The 19,640-nt window shown below is 39.9% G+C and overlaps 1 protein-coding gene across 1 annotated transcript; it reads left to right on the top strand.

Annotated features, from left to right (window-relative positions):
* Window positions 1-1,239: 1,239 nt before the first annotated feature.
* Window positions 1,240-17,022, top strand: tamalin (trafficking regulator and scaffold protein tamalin). Its single transcript, XM_042491509.2, has 8 exons — window positions 1,240-1,606; window positions 5,569-5,621; window positions 6,598-6,652; window positions 8,723-8,825; window positions 10,978-11,071; window positions 14,209-14,275; window positions 15,760-15,826; window positions 16,115-17,022. Exons 1-8 carry the CDS (start codon window positions 1,409-1,411, stop codon window positions 16,597-16,599), a joined length of 1,122 nt encoding a protein of 373 aa, XP_042347443.1. The 5' UTR covers window positions 1,240-1,408; the 3' UTR covers window positions 16,600-17,022.
* Window positions 17,023-19,640: the final 2,618 nt, after the last annotated feature.

Below are 19,640 nucleotides of genomic sequence, written 5' to 3' on the forward strand. Positions count from 1 at the left end.
TCTTTAAAACTTTTCTCTACATTGTGCAACTTAATCTCCTTGTCGTCAAAGTGAGAATCTGTGTTTGGTATAAATATATTTTTTTAGAGTAATATAACTCTTAAGTTTTAATGAGAGGTTGGTCTGCCAAAAACAAATGCTGCCTTCATATGCAGTTGGACAAATCATGACTTCCATACTGAATGTTTGGAAACTCTGCCAACAGCTGCTGGTCAGATTGATTTACACAACTGTTGCAATAAAATAAGCCACCAAATTAAAGAATAATGTCACATATGTTCCTTGGAAAGAAACAACTGGTCTAAGCAGATGGATGTACACTCAAGCCTTTAAGAGCCCTTTAGGACATTTTTTAGGACATAAAATTACTCAGCTTTGAATAATAATTTGTCTTTTAAACAAAATAAAATGTAATATTTTATACATTAATATGCTATTATTCAATATATTATTCCATCACTTTTAAGAATAAATCAAAATCTTATTTGGGGGCATCTCACAAAAAATTTCAAGGTCATCTATAAAAAGCATGCAACAAAGTCTTTGAACATTTGTTAACAAATAGTTTTGAATAATCGATGCCTAATATATACAAGTGTATTTTAAAAAATTCTGCCTGATGAATGTATTGTCTGGGCATGTCCTCACAGCGGTCAGTAAGGGGGGCAGGAGTCAAAGCGGCTCTGTAATAGAGCAGCAATGGTGAAATAATAATAAAATATAATTCCTTTGCTTTGTTGGTCCAAAATTGTTTGTAGATTCAGTAGTTTATGGCACAATAAATTACTAAAGTTATTCAAATATAAAATAGAAATATACCAAAAGTAAACAATTAGCACTGTATATAGTAAATATTTAAAGTATGTAAATATGCTGAGTATGTAAGTGTGTAAAAAAATAAATGTAAAAAATACAGTAAAAGACAATTAACACTAATCTTTAAATATTTAGCTGTAGATCATTCATTGTTTTATAAACTAACAGTAATATTTAAAATAAGTTCTGATTTTTTGCCACTTAGTGAAGACTAATCATTCTGCAATGATAACCTTTTCTCCTCTGGATTATACTGCTAATTTCTGAAATAAAACCAGTACTTTTTGCTGCACTTACGACCTCAAAAAAGGAACATTTGCAGCTCTGCACTTGTGCAACAGGAATGTCCGAGGCGCCCCTGAATGCAGCACAAAGGATGCACGTCAACATCTCTATTGGCACTCATTCGTGTCCCTCACAACAAAAGTCCCCGCCTCCAGCCTATTCACAAGAAGACACTCAAGTCAAACTGCAGTTGGCTCCACGTTGAGACTCACAACTCGGTCAGCATCTCTCCCCGCCGGTTTGTCTCTCAGAGGACAACAGGACACTTCGTTATCTGTATTTTCAACAACTTTTACCCCCCCTCACCATGACGTTCAGGAGGCTGAAGAAGGTGAACTCCAGCGGGCCGGAGACTGGACCCGCATCTCAAGACAACGACATTTATTTCCCCTCGTCAAAGTCGGACAGCTGCAGGACTGTGGAGTTACCCAGTCACTCCTCGGAGGTTTACAACTACAAGACTTTGGCTTATTCTGGAGGGACGCTGCCCAGGAACTTCAAAAAGGTGAGGAGTGCATTTAATGTCTCACTGTTACCATGTTTCTCTCTTGTGTCCTCATTCATTGGGTCATACAGTCTAACGTTAGACATATTTATTAGTGAGTATTTGGTATTAACTTCACACTTAAACTTGTTCATTGTGTAGAAACTTTTAAGATGTGATTTTAATACAAGACTCTTGAGCGTGTTTATTATCAAGGTTTTCCACTAAAGAGGCAAAAATAATTTAACCTTTTAAAACCTAAATTCCCTCCAAAACATGGACAGAAGGTAATGAGCAGCTTAGGAAGAAATGACCCAGAAATAAGCAAAAAAATACAAATAAAAAAATACCAAACAAACAACACAACACAGGGAAGTTAAAAAAAATAAATAAAATAAAATAAGAAAATAAATAATAACACTTGAAAAATCAACAATCAAGGAAATTTTTTTTTAAAAGTGCCCAAAAATAATTATTATTTCAAAATAATTGTGATAATTCTAAATATAGTTGTCTTGACATTTTACCTTAGCTTATAAAAAACAGAATAATTTTCTAAATTTAAAAATTATTTTTGAAATATGTGGGACATTTCTTGCCAAGTTGATCATTATACACAGATTTAATAATTTGTAAGGCGTGTGAACGCAGCTCAAGAACAGTGATGAAGAGCCAGGTTTAAAAGTGTTAATTTACTGATTTACAGTCATGATTCTGGTTCTGGAAAGTGGACTCTACATGATATACAGGGACCTGCTCAGCTATATGAGCAGTTTTTGTTGATTTTAATGATAATTTCACCTTCCAGCAGGAGGAGGGAACTTGTATGTCTAGACAACTCATTAACTTTGTGTTTCTTTATCTAAAAGTAAGAAAATCTTTACTTGTATGTGATGCAGTCCACTCTGGTGCGCTGTGTTCAGTCTGTCTGGTGATTCTTGATGTGAAAACATTTGCTGGTTTACAGTTTGTATCTCCAGAGGGTATCTTCACTAGAGGTCAACAGTAGCCCATCCAGGGGGCAAGTGAGGACCACCCAAACACTGAGTCTGATTTATGGTGTGTCAGGTACACCAGGGCCCCGAGCTTCATCTGTGGGCAAATTAAAGTGAAGATTTATAATGAGCAGCAAGTCCTTAAAGTGAAAACCTGCAAAAGTTCAAGTTTTGTCAAAGTTTGCTGGAGCATGAACCCAAGACAAACTATTTTTTATATTCAAATGCTTTCCTTTGGGGAAATGATTCAAAGTGTTGACATGATCATGAACTTAAAGATGATTTACATGTAGCTAATTTAGCAGCTTTTATTGTAATTGTTAAAGTGGTGCTGTGTCATGCTAAAATATATAACATAATTAAACAGGAATGAGGAAAAAGACAAAAAAAAAGTTATTTAGCTGTGGAAAGACCAAAATTTCTCATTTAAAGCCATTTAAGTTTGGTCATAAGATGGGAAATTATTGAAATGTACTTACATCATGAGTGCAGACTGTAAATTGGATTGAAATGAGTGTGGGGGAGGGATAGTATCCCAATATTTTTGCCTGTCAATATCGAAATGATACACTGATGACCAGTATTGAGTTTTTTATCAGATAAATTATAAATACTACAAATATAAAGTAAACATTTGTAGCCTACTAGAATAATACAATCAGCTGTTTTTTTAGTCTATTAAATACAATTGGCTACAAAATGAGGACAAAACAGATGTTTAAAAGGTTTTTCCTCTCAGGACATAATTTGCAGTCGAAAAAAAAGTTAATAAATGGAAAAATGTTATTGTAATACTCGGCATATCACAAAAAAAGTAAAATCGAAATGCTATTGTGACTTAAGTATTGTGTCTAAATCCTGGATTTGCCTTGTTTAATTAATTATCTGATTAATATTGTTGATATTTGCTTATTAACTGGTTGCTGGCCTCTTGTTGTTTTGCTAAAGTTGCCCCGGGGTAAAACAACCTAAGTATCCACGCCTGAGCCACGCCTCCTTTCAAAATAAAAATGCCCCGAAGATAACACCATCTGAGATAAACAAATCAAATGTTTTGGCCTGAGTGCCAGAGATATAAAAAGTATTGAACTAGAGCTTGTTTATAATGGAAATAACGTCTGAGGGGAGGATCCCCCCCGGTCCCCCTGACAGAGGCGCAGGCTGGGCCCCGAACGCCCTCAAATCGCAGTAACGGCCCTGTGTACACGTGACCTGTGAGAGGCCGCTCCAACTAGATTTGCTGCGTTTATTCATTTTATCTGATGAATATTATTGATGTTTGTTTGTTAACTGGCCCCTAGCCTCCTGTTATTATGCAAAAGTGGCCCCTGAGCAAAGCAAGTTGAGTATCTTTGGTGTGCACTTATTTCAGAATAAGAGCACTGTGTAGATAACATCATCTAAGATAAACAAATCAAACATTTTCATGCTGATAACAGCATGTTCGCCTGGATTAGTGAAACCATCATTGAGGAAGCCCAAGACTGACGTCCTCTTTCACTAATGATCCAGCGTAGAGGTCGACTGATATTGGTTTTCCAGGGCTGATACTTTCTAGACTTTCTAATAATTTTCTGACACACTATTTTTAAGATAATTTTCAGGTAATTTTTCTGTCACCTTTCAGTAATTTCTTGCAATTTGCAGGACATTTCCTGCCACGATGCTTATTGCCTTTTTTGAAAGAAATCAAAGCAGCGGTCCAGGTTTCAAAGGTTTTAAACACTTGTGCAAAGTGTCTGAACACAGCAAGAAAACTGTAACAAATTTCCGACCGTTAAATTAAAAATAAATTCATAAAAATAGCTCCCTGAGGATTGACAAAGTAAAAGATCCTCCAATGCTGCCCCTTTTTTTTTTTGCATTTTTTAAATTAATTAATTTTATCAGTGATCATTAAAATAAAACGTGCTACACATATTTGACAAAATGTCAAATATCGGCCCCAGGCTGATAATCTGTGGACCCTTAATCCAGAGTGACACCAGTTCAGCCGGTGTGCATAATTGAGGCTGAAGTTTGCTCCTGGGTCAATCGGCTCATTCTCCTGGTTATTGTGTTTCTCATAAAGCTTGACTCAGCTCTTACTTCCTTTTGGGGTTTCTGGCATCCCAATCTGAAACAGACGTATGTAACAGTGTACAGTAAAGAAAGACACAGTTATCCCAAAACCTGCATCCATACAAGTGTACATTGGCTGCAGTGTCGGGCTACAACAGCGCATTGTGCCCTCCTGAGGCTCGGAGATCCTGCTCCAGCCTCCCCCGTCGCTCTCTGAGGGTTTTTGGGAATAAATGCACTCATTGAGACGGCAGCGGGACAATTCTGTAAGTGTTGGGACATAAAGAAAGCAACATTTTACTACCCAGAGAGACTGTAGCACAAAGCGGCCTTTCACAGGAGCAGCATTTGAAAATGATTGAGTTGGAACAGACGAGGATTGATTGTAAGTGATTTAGGGGAGCCTGCTGGACAGATAGCTTCCTTATTTACACAGTCAGGTAGGGCCGAGTCCTGACCTGCTGTTGACTTCAGTTTTCACTCAAAGCACTTATTGTAGCAGTTATCCCAGCCCTGTGCGTCTTATTTGTTTCTTTAATGGGCTGGAATTTGCACAAAGTGCTCTGAATGATCTAAATGTTCGCTTAGATCAACAGTTTGGGTGCCTGAAGGCAGCAGAGTTGGTGCGAAATAAAAGCTAAATTTAGGTTTTCTTGTGATGTTGTGACTGCGTGAAGTAAACAAGGAGCAGCCAGACACGCATTTCTGGTTTCACCGCTGATGTTTTCATACCGGCGTGATGGCTCAGCAGCTTAAAAACACAAACAAGCAGCACGGAGCACGCGTGCAGCTTCAGGACTCGATGGACCGGTTGATGTGTACAGAAGGTTTATACTGGAAACTGAGGGGAAAACCCTCATAATGAGCAGTCTTACGTTAACCAGGTGTCTGACACGCTTCGTGACTTGTTTCGTTTTCTCCTGGCAGGGTGGCGGCCTCCAGAAGTGGAAACCCTTAACTCTGACACCAGAACCACAAAGGTACAATCACTCACTGACGTCCACTGTGGACTTTTTTTGTTTTACTCCTCTTCTGTCTTTACTTTCATCTTCTCGTCTTCCTCCTACAATGATGACGAGCCTCATGGTGAAAGCCCCTCATTCAGACAGTCATCCTGGCACTCATTGTTATGCATGATGATTCTTTGAGGCTTGTCATGAATTTTCATGTGTTGCACTGTCCCTCTGTGAGACGCTGTGTTGACGTCTGTCAGTCCAACAGACCCATCTACTGTACGTTTAATGTCCAGATGCTGCTGGACACAGAGGGAGTCCTGTGCAGCCAGCGGAGATGTCACGTTATGTGATTTAGATAAGGACACACACTGAAAGGAGGAATCCAGAGCTGGACATAAACATCTTGTTGACCTCCTGAATTTTATGTGTAAAAATGCTGTTAGATAAATAAATCTTTGAATATCATCATTGCTATGAGACTAAAAAATGATGTACAGACTGAAAAATCTAACATTTATTCGATTTAAAGAGGAACTGATTGATTGTCAAAATAGATGTTAGAAGTTAGATGATAGGCAGTAACTTCTATAGATGATAGAAGTTACTTAATTACACAGCTCACATTCATTTTACAAGAAGACTCGGAGGGACTGTAATGATAAAAATGTCGATGTGATTAGGGTTGCAGCAATATACCTCGATTTATGGTTATCATCCCGTGTACATTATCATTTATAAAGCAACCAGACAATCTCAAATTCGTATTTCCCCGACTGCCTGCCAGACTTTTTACACGTACTTCCTTTAAAAAACAAACATACCGTCTGTTTTCATCCCTTCAAGAGTCATTGTAGCTGATAATATGGAAACCGTGAAATCATAATATCTCTGCGACTGTTAATGTATCATGACAATCTCTTGCAAAATAAGAAAGTAAGAATATAAATAAAATAATAAAATAAGAAATAAAAAATGACAACATCTCATTCTTCTTTTTCAGGAAAGTGGTGGTCCTGGAGAAGAAGGAAGAGGAGACGTTTGGTTTTGAGATCCAGGTAAGAGGATTAACAGCGATACATCAGAGAGGGGGAGATCTCTTAACCTCTCGAGTGCCATTTAACAGGATTTCCCAGATCGTCCGCATCTCTGTCAACAGATGATGAAACTTGAGTGACTGAAGCGTGCACTTCTTATCCTGTAAATCTCTTAATCCGAGCATTTGCCTGCTCCAGCGGGGGTGAAAGGTCACGCATCAGTCGAATAACTAGTTGAGTGTTGGTCTCATGACTCGAGAGAGAAGAGGAGATGTTGCTTTTTTTTCCCAGCATTTTTTTTTTTATTTTAAGCCGTGTGGTTTTGCTCACACGCTTGCCATGTAATACCTGCCTCGCTCTCACCCTCTCAGCAGACAGACGCTTCACACATTTGACCTCGATATCTCCCGGATCTCTCTCTGCGTCGCCCTGCAGCGCTGCAGCCTCACAATGTCGGCTCTGTGCTGCATAGCTCATTCTTTAAATAGTTTTCTGAAATGTTTAAATGTTGATCTGTGCGATCAAGTTTCTGTAAGTGGAGGAAAAGACAGTTTGTTCTATTTACAGTTTCGCTGTAAGTTCCCGCCCTTCCTGCCCGCCTGTGACCAGAAGGAAGTGAGATCATGAGGGTCAGTTTGGAGCTCAGCGGAGAGGGATGAGTTTGTTTTCCTGCTGGTTTTCTGCCCTCTCTGCCTGTTAGCTCAACGCGGATGTGAAGTTGAGGATCCAGAATGCAAATGTGATATTTGCGTTTGAACGACATTTGCGTGGTTACGTGTTTATCTTTCACTCTGCTGAGGAGGAAGCGAGCCAGGCGCGTTTGAATCATTGAAAATTTTCCATAAGAGACACTCGTCCAAGTCAGATCCATGTTTTAATGGGAACACTTGACTGCAGCAGATGGAAAGCTTGATAACTTATTTTATGACACTCTGATGGTTGTGTGAGTCTGTGGACGTGTTTGTTGAGGGAAAGGCCCTCAAAGGTTTCAACCGCATGTCGACTGACTGACAGACGCTCGTGTGACAAGGGGAAGTCTGAGTGTTGCCTGGAGAGTTTCTGACCTTCTGCAGAGAGACTTTGGTTACTGAAACTAGGAAGAGCATGCAAATGCATGTGGAAGTAACAAAACAACAGTTACCAAGACAACAAAATATTAGATGCATAATAAGGAGGTGATATCTTGTTTGCTGACAACAATACTCCGGTTTTATTAACCCTGAGGGCCCACTTGAATATTACACACACTAGTATCGCTCTGCGCACAAAATACGCTTTTCAAAATCAAGCTTTTAATCGACATCATTCCTTTTTTCTTTCTTTTTTAATTTTAAAGATTATTTTTTTGGCATTTTTGCCTTTATTAGATAGGACAGGAGATTGCTAGCATGAAGGGGGGAGGGAGGGAGGGGATGACATGCAGCAAAGGGCCGCAAGCTGGAATCGAACCCACGGCCTCTGCAGCAAAGACTCTGCCTTCATATATGGGGCACCTGCTTTATCCCCAATCATTCCTAATCAAAAATATCAAATATTCATTAATTTAAGCCTTTAAATGCCAGGTTTTGTCATGACATTTTTTTCAGGTGATTATACACTAAAGAAAATATATTTATTCTCTTATATTGCATCTCTGCCAATATGTACCTCTAAATCCAACACAATGGACCTTTAAAACACCACTGGCCAGTGTTTGGCTGTCTTCTTGGTGTGTCCTTACAATGGAGCTTCACTCAGAATGCACATATGGGCATTTTAGTACTTTTTTTTAAAAAAATGCATCTTTGTCCTTTAATGTTAAAAACCCTACCAGCAGTTTCTGTTCAATCAGACAGAGACAAGCCTCTGACTTTGCATGTTGGCGCCACAACTCTGCACGTTCACTGATATGATCTTTGTTCCTCCACCGTCTGTCACGACTCCCTCAGCTCGCCATATAGTGCTTTATCATTGTTGTGTTGTGTTTTGTCGTGTATGGGCACATTATTTAAAAACTGCCGACATCCATCACATTGTGTATAACAATTCCTATACATAAGGATGGAGGAAGTATTTACAGTTTTTTCAGAGTCATTGTTCTTTCTCTTTCAGACTTATGGCCTGCACCATCAAGACCAAAACTCTGTGGAGATGTGCACGTTTGTGTGCAAAGTGCACGATGACAGCCCGGCCCAGCAAGCAGGACTTAAAGTTGGTGAGTGTGTGTTTTTGTATTGAAGCCTAAAATAACCTGGAAAACACTCGTAATAGACCTGAGGGGAAGTGAGTGTGTCAGGAGTTTTGTTTTTTTTTCTTAGGTTCAGCTTGTCCTCTTTTTGCCAGCTGACACTCGTGTACTGTACCTCAGCAAAAGCACTCGTCTGTTTAGGGAAGTACAAATGTGACTGTTTGCCTTCTCATTTTCCAGTCAGCAAACAACTTAGTGAACGGCTGTTTCAGCCATCGTGTATTTGCCATCTCCTCTCACCAACGTGCCAGAGAGTGTCGAGCAAAGACAACCTCTCCAATGCCAGTTTGAAGGGAAGTGTTATTTTTATTTGGCAAACAGGTCTTGTTTCCTTTTGGGTCCTTTAAAAAAAAATCCTCAAAGATAGAAACAGTGCATGACAGGGATTTTAAAAGAGGAAATATATAAAGGAAAATATTTGATCAAAGTGAGATGAGAATAGAGGTGCAATGATTTTTCAATTAGTCAACCATTAATTTGAGTAATGTTTTAAGAAAAAAACATTTCAGCTTGTTAAATGTGAATATTTTCTGGTTTCATTCTTTCGCTGTGACAGAGAAGCTAATATATCACTGCTGTCAGGCGCAAAACTGCAGTGGAAACACTTTTTTCACTCTTATAGGTCACATGATGTTATGGTTATGCACTTGTTGGTAGAAACTGGCTCCCTCACGATGCAGCAGGCGCTACAAGAGGCGTTATTGTATTGCATAACTCTTTAAAAGTTGAGCGGATCATCTGGAAGTTATGAATCCACAATTCCTCTGTGAAATCGTGGACTATCACCTCCCAGAAATCCCTCACATGTGGCTGCTCCAAAGTATAAGTGGCTCGCCTTTCCATTATCGCTCCTATAACACGCCTACGTTGCCTTCGATTGGAAATAATGACGGCTAGTGCGGTGGCTGCAATATAAATAAATCTGCTGATGTTTTGAACATCCATCATCCAGGCTTCTGGTAATGTTATCATAAGAGGAAACGTCGCATAACATCACTCAATGGAAACGCAGTCATCTCGCAATTGTGTATGATCGACATTTCAAAATTATTACTTTAGTTTTGCGCAAATCTGTAGCAGAAACCCGCCTCCTGAAAAGCTTTGTTGATATTGACACGTTTTTTGTTTAATGTCAGATTATCTTTTAGACTCTCTTCCAGATAAGTCCATCTTCCTTTTTTTTGGCTGCTTTGCAGTGTTGGCAGTAACTTTCTCTGCCTGTGAATTACGCTTTCACTGAGGAGACGTCCACATGCGTCTGCATTTATAGAACAGCCAACAGGAATCACCTCTCTCTGAGGTGACCTGTGATTGGCCAAAATCTCCCATCATGGTCTAGATTATTGAAGCCTGAGAACAGAGCAAAGAAGAGGTGCCGTGTTCTCTCAGAGCACCTAATGTTTATAACAGGTTTCGGCCCAAAGACGCCAAAATTAAACTGCCTACTTCAGCTTTAACTGACACTAAAAATGATAATTAATTGCAACCCTAGATGATGATGATAAGAAGTGCTTGATGTCGTGCTAAAGAGCACTGCAGCAGTTACTTGTATAAATTGTTTCTGGTTTTCAAACCGGCCGCTCTCAGCGTTCAGGTCTCCATCAGTGTGTCAAAAATGAAGGAAGGTGATTCTCCGCCTCCTTCGTTCATCTGACCTGCGTATGTCACTCACACAGTTTCACTTCCTACATTCCTCACATGCTCGCCCTATTGTTCCCCACGTCTCACTGCGAACACGGTGACTTCATCGCATGAAGCAGATTAGGCGGTGGTTTTTGAAAAGAGGAAAATAGGCTTTGTTCTGAACCCTCACAAAGGCTGCTGTCACGCACGAGAGTTCACACCACATCTAATAACACTGAAGTGGAACCGACGCACGCAGATAACCACACACACTTTATCATGTTTTAAATAAACTTTTTTTCTGCAGTTAATTAAGGAGCCACGACTGCACACGCATCGCCGTCCACATTTGTGTTGCACATGTGTCGAGGTTTAATTGAGGCTCAGGGTTGGATGCAGCTTGTTGTAACTGAAGCCACAGCAGATTGAAGAGCATCCCGAGCTGATGGCTGCTGGTTGACACACATGTTGTTTGTGTATGTGTGTGTGTGTGCAGGGGACACCATCGCAAGTGTGAACGAGGCCACCGTGGAGGGATTTCGGCACAAGGAGATCGTTCAGCTCATCAGAGCCTGCGGCAACTCACTCAGGTACACAGACGCTCAGAAAACAACACGAGCCCTGGAAACATTTCTGTTGTCAGTAATGCTTCTCTGGTTTTTATTATTTAATAAACATAATCAACTGATTCTGGTGCAGAAACAATTAGATGATGTGACAGAAAATTGGAAGCTGATTATTTATTGAAATTCTGAAGAATCTGATTCATGTGGAAATGAAAACCAAACTAAAGCTCAGCAGGCTGTCAGAGCAAAACGTATGTTAGAAATATGTTTTCAGAGGAAAACCGAATGTTAATTACAACAAGAGCTTGTCTTAAAGGGAAGGAAATTAAAAACAGGTGTTGCTTATTGTGACAACATATCAAATTCAAACTGGAAAGCCCGGTGTTTACTGTATCTAAAAACTATGTAATGTACTACACAGGAGCAGAGAACAGCCATGCTTTACATTTTTACTTTTTAAAATATTTAAACACATGCGCTTTAAACCTGCTGCTCCCATTTATGTATGGATATTTCATCCTTCATTTCTTATTAACATTATATCATCATATCATTATTATTATTATTTATGCTCCATGCTTCATGTTTTTCACTGATTCATCTAATTATTTGTGGTTTTTCGTCACTTTTATCGTGCTTTCATGTTTTAAATTTAGTTTTCATTTAATGTTTTATATTGTTTGAGTACAGCTGTCAGCCTGAGAGCAACCAAACATAATGTCGCTGTATGTTTCGTTATGTAATGCTGTTATCATGAGGTCACAAGGATCGTTTTCTTGTGATAATGAGTTAATTTGGTTTCTCCAAATTACAAAATAATTAACTCGTGATCTTGATAATTGTGTTTAAAAAAATGCAAACACGGCTGTTCTAGGCTTCCGTAGTTGTAGATATTGTGACTTCAATAAATTCAAGTCTGCGTTACAAGCTTTATTAATGGTCGATAAAAATTTAATCCAGTTTACATGGATGGGAGCATAAATTAGTTCAACTTCCAAAGGGCAGAGTGAGAGAAAACGTTTGAGAACCAGTTATTAACTTACCAAAAAAATAAGCATTTTAGTTCCAGCTTCTGAAATGTTTCTTAATTTTGCATATGTTGTGTTTGGGCTGTTGTTTGGACAAAAGTAACAATTGGAAGATGTTGCCCCAGGCTGTGAAAAATTGACATTTCATAGTCCGAGAGCCGGCTTATGCTTGGAAAGAAGGATGGCAAAAGTATTTATAGTAACGGCCACAGGCGGATTGAAAAGCTGGTGAACAGAGAGAGAGAGAGCGTTTAAAATATGGGAATAATGGTGCACATTCTCACACCATCTCTCCTGGAGGACATCAGCAGAGTTGCACTCATGAAAGAACCACAGAAACAGTAAAGAGTGGAGATAAAGAGCCAAAGAGAGAAGTTCAAACCCTGATTAAGGTCCTATGTGAAGTGGGTGTGTGTGACTATGTTTACATGCACAAAATATTCTGTCTTTTTGTCATATTCTGCAAAAAGACAATATTCCTACTAAGCTGTTTACATCCCTTATGAAAATCTATATTCCACTTATAATCCCATTTACAAACAGCCATTTATACTTTACATTTAATGTGCCCTAACATGTAGTTTATCACGTCAAAATATGGATAATTGCAACAGCTGGCTTGTCATTTTGCTTCATTGCCTCAAAATATGATTTTTTTTTTTTATGTTTCCCAACGGTGATTGACTTGTTTAACCATATGAACAATCGTCTCTCTCTCATTCCTTTGATCGCTTTCTCAAAAAGTTCGGTGTAGCAATATTTCTGCGTATCCAAAAACCTGTTGATATCATGTCTTTCATAAGGAAAGTTGTGTTTTTCCTTTTTGACCAGAACTGTGGTCTTTTCTTTTGAGGATGCATCTCCACCTCAGTTTGTGTACAATGTATCCATGACAACGCACGGACCGTAAACCAGAAAACTGTGTCACAAACTGCGGTGTCTACATTCAAATAATGCTCCCAAAACCCCAAAAAATACCAGTATATCCCACATGTCTTTATTGGGAAATGCTTCATTTGGAAAAAAGGCTTGGTTTGGAATATCCAAAGGAAAAATTAACTTTGTAATAAACTTTATTTATAAAGCGTTTTACATGGTTGCACCTAGATTTAAAACAATGCAGGATTTAGGCAAATTAAATCAGGCGATTTCAAGAAATGCAAAGAAAAAGAAACCCCAAAAATAAAGATAAATGCCGCCAATGAAATGGACAGGCAATGCTGGACCGCTAACTGGGAATAGTAAAATCAGACAATGAGAATAATGCTGTGTACATGACCCATATCAAAGAATATTTTCATATCATTGTAGTCGGGCGCAAACATTGTTTCTTCACATTTTGCTATTCTTTTTTTCTTATTCTTTCACCATTTCTCAGCCAATAAAATGTATTTTTAAAAAAGCTTGTGACTAAACCTCCTATCTTCATTGGACCCTTTTAAAAACACTGTGTTTTCTTCTAATTCCTGAAAAAAAAGCAATTTTGGAGATGGGGGTTTGCACCCGACGATATTTGGAATAATAGTGGAATATTTGTGTGCATGTAGTTAATTTCAGATCGCCGGTTTCGGGCAGCTTAAAATTTTTATAAATAATCAAGATTATTATGTAAGATTAGTCAATAATAGCTTTAGTATCTCAAACATCGCTGTTAGGATTCAGTATCAGTAGAGTTGAGTGTTGAGGGAGGTTTAATCTGAACCTCCTCTACTTGTAAAAGATTAAAAGAACAATTAGCGAGGCCCCTGTCTGAAAGCTTGGAGAGCTGCTGCTGAAAAAAGTGAGGTGAACCGCATCAGAGGGGCAGAGTAGGCACAGATTTTATAGACTGACATCATGAAATTATACTTACAAGTCTGTATAAACTGTTAAAGTGAAAATGAGCGCCATAAGCAGTTCGCCCACTCGAGTAATTCAAAGGATGAAGTGTCTTGAGTGGAAATTGTATATGTTCTTATCCTTCCCCCGCTCCTGTAAACCGTGTGACTCCAGACTCGTTCCCACCGACGCCTGATGAAAAGAGCCTTTCATATGGTCAAACTTTTTTTATCGCTGTTTTCTGCCCTTGTAGTTTTTATGTGTGCTTCCTGTTACGCTTATTAACTCTGCTCCCTTCTGCTTTTACGCTTATAGGCTGGAGACGGTTTACAGTGACTCCATCCGAAAAGCAGAGCTGGAGGCCCGGCTGCAGTATCTGAAGGTGAGCTTCTCATTTTTTTACTGTTTGTCAGCGGTGACTCAGCCTGTTTCTGTGTGTCCACTACCCTCACACATACACACACACACACACACACACACATTATGTTACATGCTGGATATAGACACCACCCCTCCCCTCCCTCCACACCTGTCTCCCCGGCAGCACCACCTGTTGCATCAGCAGTTCACTGATGGCTGCAGACATTCTCAAACTGGTGGCTGTTAAAAAGCTGCCAGCTTTCCCCCCAAAGATTACAGCAGCTGTCCCGCTCTAATCCACCAGCGTGTGAGCGCTGCAGCACAGGCGCTTTCTGATATTCTAATCCAGCGTTTTAAAGATTAACCTGCTCTCAGCACAGCGTGTGTCTGTGTGTGCAATGTTGGTTGATTTCTCATTAAAACATGATGAAAAATAGCACTGCGCACAACTCCAAGAAACTTAAACAATATCTAGAGATGCACGGTTTTGGGGAGGATGTAAAAACAAACACCAGCAGTCACAGATAAAACTTATTTTGATAAAACGGAAAGAAACGGATGTTGGCTTCATAGATGAAAATGAGTCTGTTTTTGTTTATTTTGCCCATATCAACCCTTTGAAACCTGAGCAAGTCAGTGAGCAACAAAGGAAAAAATATCCCAAAATTAGCTAGAAATTTGTAAAAAAAAAAAAAAGAAAAGAAAATTACCTAAAAATTAATTTTCAAAAATCATGATAAAATAATTAAATCTGTTTTTTTAAAAGGGAAATGACCTGGAAAATTGCATAGAAATTATAATAATTCTGTAATATAATTTTAAATATGTAATTATGATAAGTTATAAATGCAATCTTTCCCAAGCTTTTTACATTTTTTCTAGAAATAAATCTAGTAATTTCTTGCAATTTGAGGAACATTTCTTCCAAGTTGCTTTTTGTCACATGTGTATGAAATTGCACCGATTTGCTCACTGTCAAAGCCGTCTAAAAGCAGCTCAAATAAAATGATGTTGCTCCAGGTTTCAAAGGGTTAAATAAGTCAATTAAGCTGTGAGTGCCAGTGTCCTGTTTGTTTTTTGATTCTCACTAAATACGACATAAGCTGTTGACTCATTTATGTTGGATTAGACAGAAAAAGACTGACTAAAAAGTACTACTTTAATCACCACGACAACAACTGATACAATCATGTTCATATCAGGTTGCATGTCAGTTGGTGGTGTACAGAAAAGCCCTCCGCTACGTCATCTTCCTGTTAGCTGGAGCCTGCAACTCCTGTTATTTGTCAATGGCTTGCACATACTGTGGGCTTGACGTAAATAGAAACTTTGGTCATTGCAACTGCAGTGTGGACACAGAAAATTTGGCATTGTTGTAGCATCATTTTTTTTAAATTGCTTCAGAGGGAAAAGTCCTTTTTCATGAGTTGTTTTACAGCCTGTTTGTTGTGGTTTTCTGGCACAGATTTACACACATTTAACAAATCTCATGTCTTCTTTTTGTAGCAAACTCTTCATGAGAAATGGGATGAGTATCGGTCGCTGATGGTGCAGGAGCAGAGGCTTGTTCATGGTACGTTTAATGTGTTTGATCACTTTATTTCAAGTCACTCAGTGCCAGTGTTAATTTACATGCTCGTACATTTAAAACATATCAAAGTTTATACATTTAAAATCTTGCAGTCATCCAGTTTAATTTTTTTGTCATTGTTTTCTTTGTTTTCAAAGTGAGTGTCACAAATCTCCGGTCTAACTTTTTGCCATCTCTGTAGTATGTTTGGTTACTAACCAAACAACCAAGTAGACAATCTACTAAATATCTGGTAGTCCACCATCCTAACCTTTCTCTTCTTCCCTGTAGGCATTGTGCTGAGTGATGCTGCAGTGTACGAGTCCCTGGAGTCAGCCGGTGTGTACGGCAGCCTCGGCACTCCCAGTCCCGCTGCTCAGAGAGCCCTCCGCTGCACCGGCAGCACCAGCAGCAGTGCCAGCTTCCTCAGCACGGCCACCGAGGACGACCCTCTCTACCAGACCTGCATGTACCAGGTGGACGGCAGCGTGGACTCGGACAACGCAGAGAAAAGCAAAGAGCAGCCGAAGAAGAAGCAGCAACGTCTCCGACCGGCCAGCGAGCTCTTCACGTCGGCCAAGACGCAGCTGACCCGCAGCGCCAGCACACGCAGCTACATGAGGGGATCTTCATCGACATCGTCCGCCTCGGGGGAGAAGCAGGGAGGATTCAACTCGCTGCAGAGGAAGCCCAAACCGAAAAGCTTCCGCAGGCGTCTCTTAAAATTCATCCCGGGCTTGAACCGACCGCTGGAGGAGGAAGAGAGCAAACTGTGAGCACTGAAACTTCACAGACTTGAGACTTAAAGCACCACTGACTGTTGAACTAGACTGCCAAAGAGTAAAAAAGTCCCCAAAGAGTGAAGAGACCAAAGTGTGATGGCTCTGCAGTCGCCACATTTGACCAGGAAACGTGACTGCGTTCTGGAGGCCGCAGTGTTTCACAGCTGTACATACTTGTTGTTTCCTTTAAGTTATTTATTTATTTTGACATGTTTGCTTTATGTACAGAATGAAGGATTTTTGAGTTTTTACTGCATGCACCCACTTTTATTTTGACAGCTGAATAAATAACCCGTTTGTGATTCCACGACATTTTGTAAGAGTTTGATACCTACTTTAGATGATTCAAAATGATCCTGTTTTATTTGTTTTCCGCCTAAGTCACGGTTCCTAAAAATAAAATATGTGTCATTTTCAGATTATACGCTTATTTATTTTGTGCAGAACTTGCAAAAAAAAGCTCCACAAGCCACAACTGTTTGTGGGAATCGTGGCTGCCAAACTGAAGTTAGCGCTCCGACCTCGAGTGCACACACAGTCTGTTTGTAATTTCCCCGTTGGAGATGTGTCCCGCTCCATGTGATGTTTTTAAATATAGCAGATCTTCATTCTTCTACAACTCTCTCAGAGTGTTATCTCAGGTTCTGGAGGTTAGCGTCTAGCTTCGGATGGTTTGAGACCTTTTTTTGGTACAAGGTATCCAGAATGGAGGCTGTTGTGTCGGCTATGACACAGTTTATTGTTGGGAGGAGAGCGAGGAATGTGCGGAGAAAGGCATGACCCAAAATTCCAAACACAACCGCTTTCTTTCAGCTCTTGAAGACGAATGCTGATTCCTACTCTTCCACGCTCCCATATTCCCATGGCAGCTTCAGTTGACCAACTGCTCACTCTGAGTGTGTGTGTGTGTGTGTGTGTTGGGCGGGGGTCGTTTGGAGTCTTTTCATTCCTGGCTCCCAGCTGACCCATGAGGTCATGGTGGTCACTCTCTCCAGAGCTGATCCCTTTTGTCCTCCGCCGCTCATTCACAGATGCGTCAGGAGTGTTGATGATGGTGAGCGATGGTATGCAGCCATGTGTTGGAGCCGAGCCCTCTGACTGTTGTGGGCACATTAGGGAGAAGCAGGAGGAGGGGGGTGACAGAAGGGATTGTTATGCAAGCTTTCCGGTGCTCCAAACACGGGTTTAGAGCGAACGGGCTGAATGCATAACGAGGGGATAATTATTCAAGATGAGAGTGCACTAAAAACAATGTGTGAAAGGGCCATTTACCAGAGACAGAGGGCCCAAACAAGGAGGGCGCTCTGCAATTAACCCACTGGGCCGTTAGTACAGGGGGGCGGCTAGTAAATAATACTGTTGCAACTGTTGGGATGTCGCCCTACTGCTAAAACACCAGTGTTGACTCAAACACTAAGTGGAGATTTTTTTACAGCAGCAGTTTGAGTGCAAACTGCAGATGGAAGGTCTGACTCTGCATCTTAGACAGCAGACAATAGACAACAGAAATACATCTTATTTTCTGATTGGCAGATGACAGTCAACGAGGCGAATATCGGCCGATACAGATGTTCTGCTGATAAATCGGTGCATACCTTAAAATGATCGTTCAAATTGACAAGCATCACATGAGTAATATACGGCACAATGCAAAAAAATCCAGAGATGATAAAGTTATTAAGTATTTAAACCTTTGAAACCTGAAGAAATTGATGCAATTTCATTGGAAAACATGGGAAAATAAGCAGTGAGCAACTTGGTAAGAAATGCTCCACAGATGGCAAGAAATTAGTAGATGTATAAAATTTATTTTAAAAAAAGCTAAATGGAGGGTGCCTGGTGGCTCAGTGGATGGAGTGGGCGCCCCATGTACAGAAGCTGTGTCCTCGCTGCAGCCGCCGCAAGTTTGATTCCAGCCCCGGTCCTTTGCTGCATGTCACACCCTCTCTCTTTATGTCTATCAGTGCTGCATCAAAACTGCATTTGTGACTCTTTTTCTCACATTTTTCTGCTGAAACACCTGGTGCCAGTCTGCGGTGTCCCTTTATTTTGAACTGATTTTATTTCAAAAACATGGGAAGAAGGCAGAGAGCAACGAAAGCAGAAATGACCCAAAAATTTGCAAGAAATTAGTCAAAAGTGCAAGAAAATGTTCTGAAAATAAGAGAAAAAAAAGGATAAAAACAAACAAACAAACAAACATGGAAATGACCGAAGAAAAGTGCTTGAGAAATGTATCATAATTTGTCAGAGAATTAATCAGAATTTTACATATGTTTTATGATACATTTAAGTATAGATTTCCCCTAGATTTTTCCTTTCTCTCTAGCTTTTTTAAAATCCTTTTCTAAATCTACACATTTTCTATCAATTCAGGAACATTTATTATCAAGTTGCTCATTGCCTTTTTTCTCCATGCCTGTTTTTTTAACGAAACACACCAATTTACTCACAGAGATTGAATTACTAGTGAAAGGCGTCTGAAAGCAGCACAAGAAAAGTAATGTTGCTCATCACTTTTCACTGGTTTCAAAGGGTTAATGTGAAGTTTTGATCACTGAACTTACAGTCTTGAGACACAGTTGCCAAGAAACTGTACCTCCCAGTCCGTTCCTGTTACAGCCTGTCAGTGATGTGAAGCGAGCAGCTCAGAGAAGAGGAAGCAGAAGAGCCTGCAGGACATGGTTGAGACTGTGTGGTGAAACTGCTCAGACCAGCGTGCTCTTTCTCAAGCATGGCGTGCGTCACAGTTTGTGATGGGCCGTTAGAGCCTCTGGTCAAATGAATGGATCAGTGCAGATGTTCTTTGGTTGGTTAGAAATAAGGAAGCGGTTTGTGCTCAACACTTGCAGCGTTTTTTTAAACACACAAGTGCACATAAAAGACACCAGACAAAACCCACAAATGTTATTCTCACGCAATCCTTCCTGAAGCAGAAATATCACTCAGAAAGTTTTGTGCCATGAAGCGTGGATGACATTTTGTTGTGTCTGATAGGAGCTTGAGCTCGCTGTCAAGGCACAGGATGTGGGTGA

Source organism: Plectropomus leopardus, chromosome 9, assembly GCF_026936395.1.
Source record: "Plectropomus leopardus strain MGB_pleo_1.0 chromosome 9, ASM2693639v1, whole genome shotgun sequence".
Classification (NCBI taxonomy): domain Eukaryota; kingdom Metazoa; phylum Chordata; class Actinopteri; order Perciformes; family Serranidae; genus Plectropomus; species Plectropomus leopardus.

Excerpts from the sequence above, each read along its gene's own strand:
- tamalin (XM_042491509.2), top strand. The coding sequence starts at position 1,409 with ATGACGTTCAGGAGGCTGAAGAAGGTGAACTCCAGCGGGCCGGAGACT. Across the intron at positions 5,622-6,597 it reads CTGACACCAGAACCACAAAG|GAAAGTGGTGGTCCTGGAGA; the intron begins GTACAATCACTC and ends CTTCTTTTTCAG. Across the intron at positions 15,827-16,114 it reads GGAGCAGAGGCTTGTTCATG|GCATTGTGCTGAGTGATGCT; the intron begins GTACGTTTAATG and ends TCTTCCCTGTAG.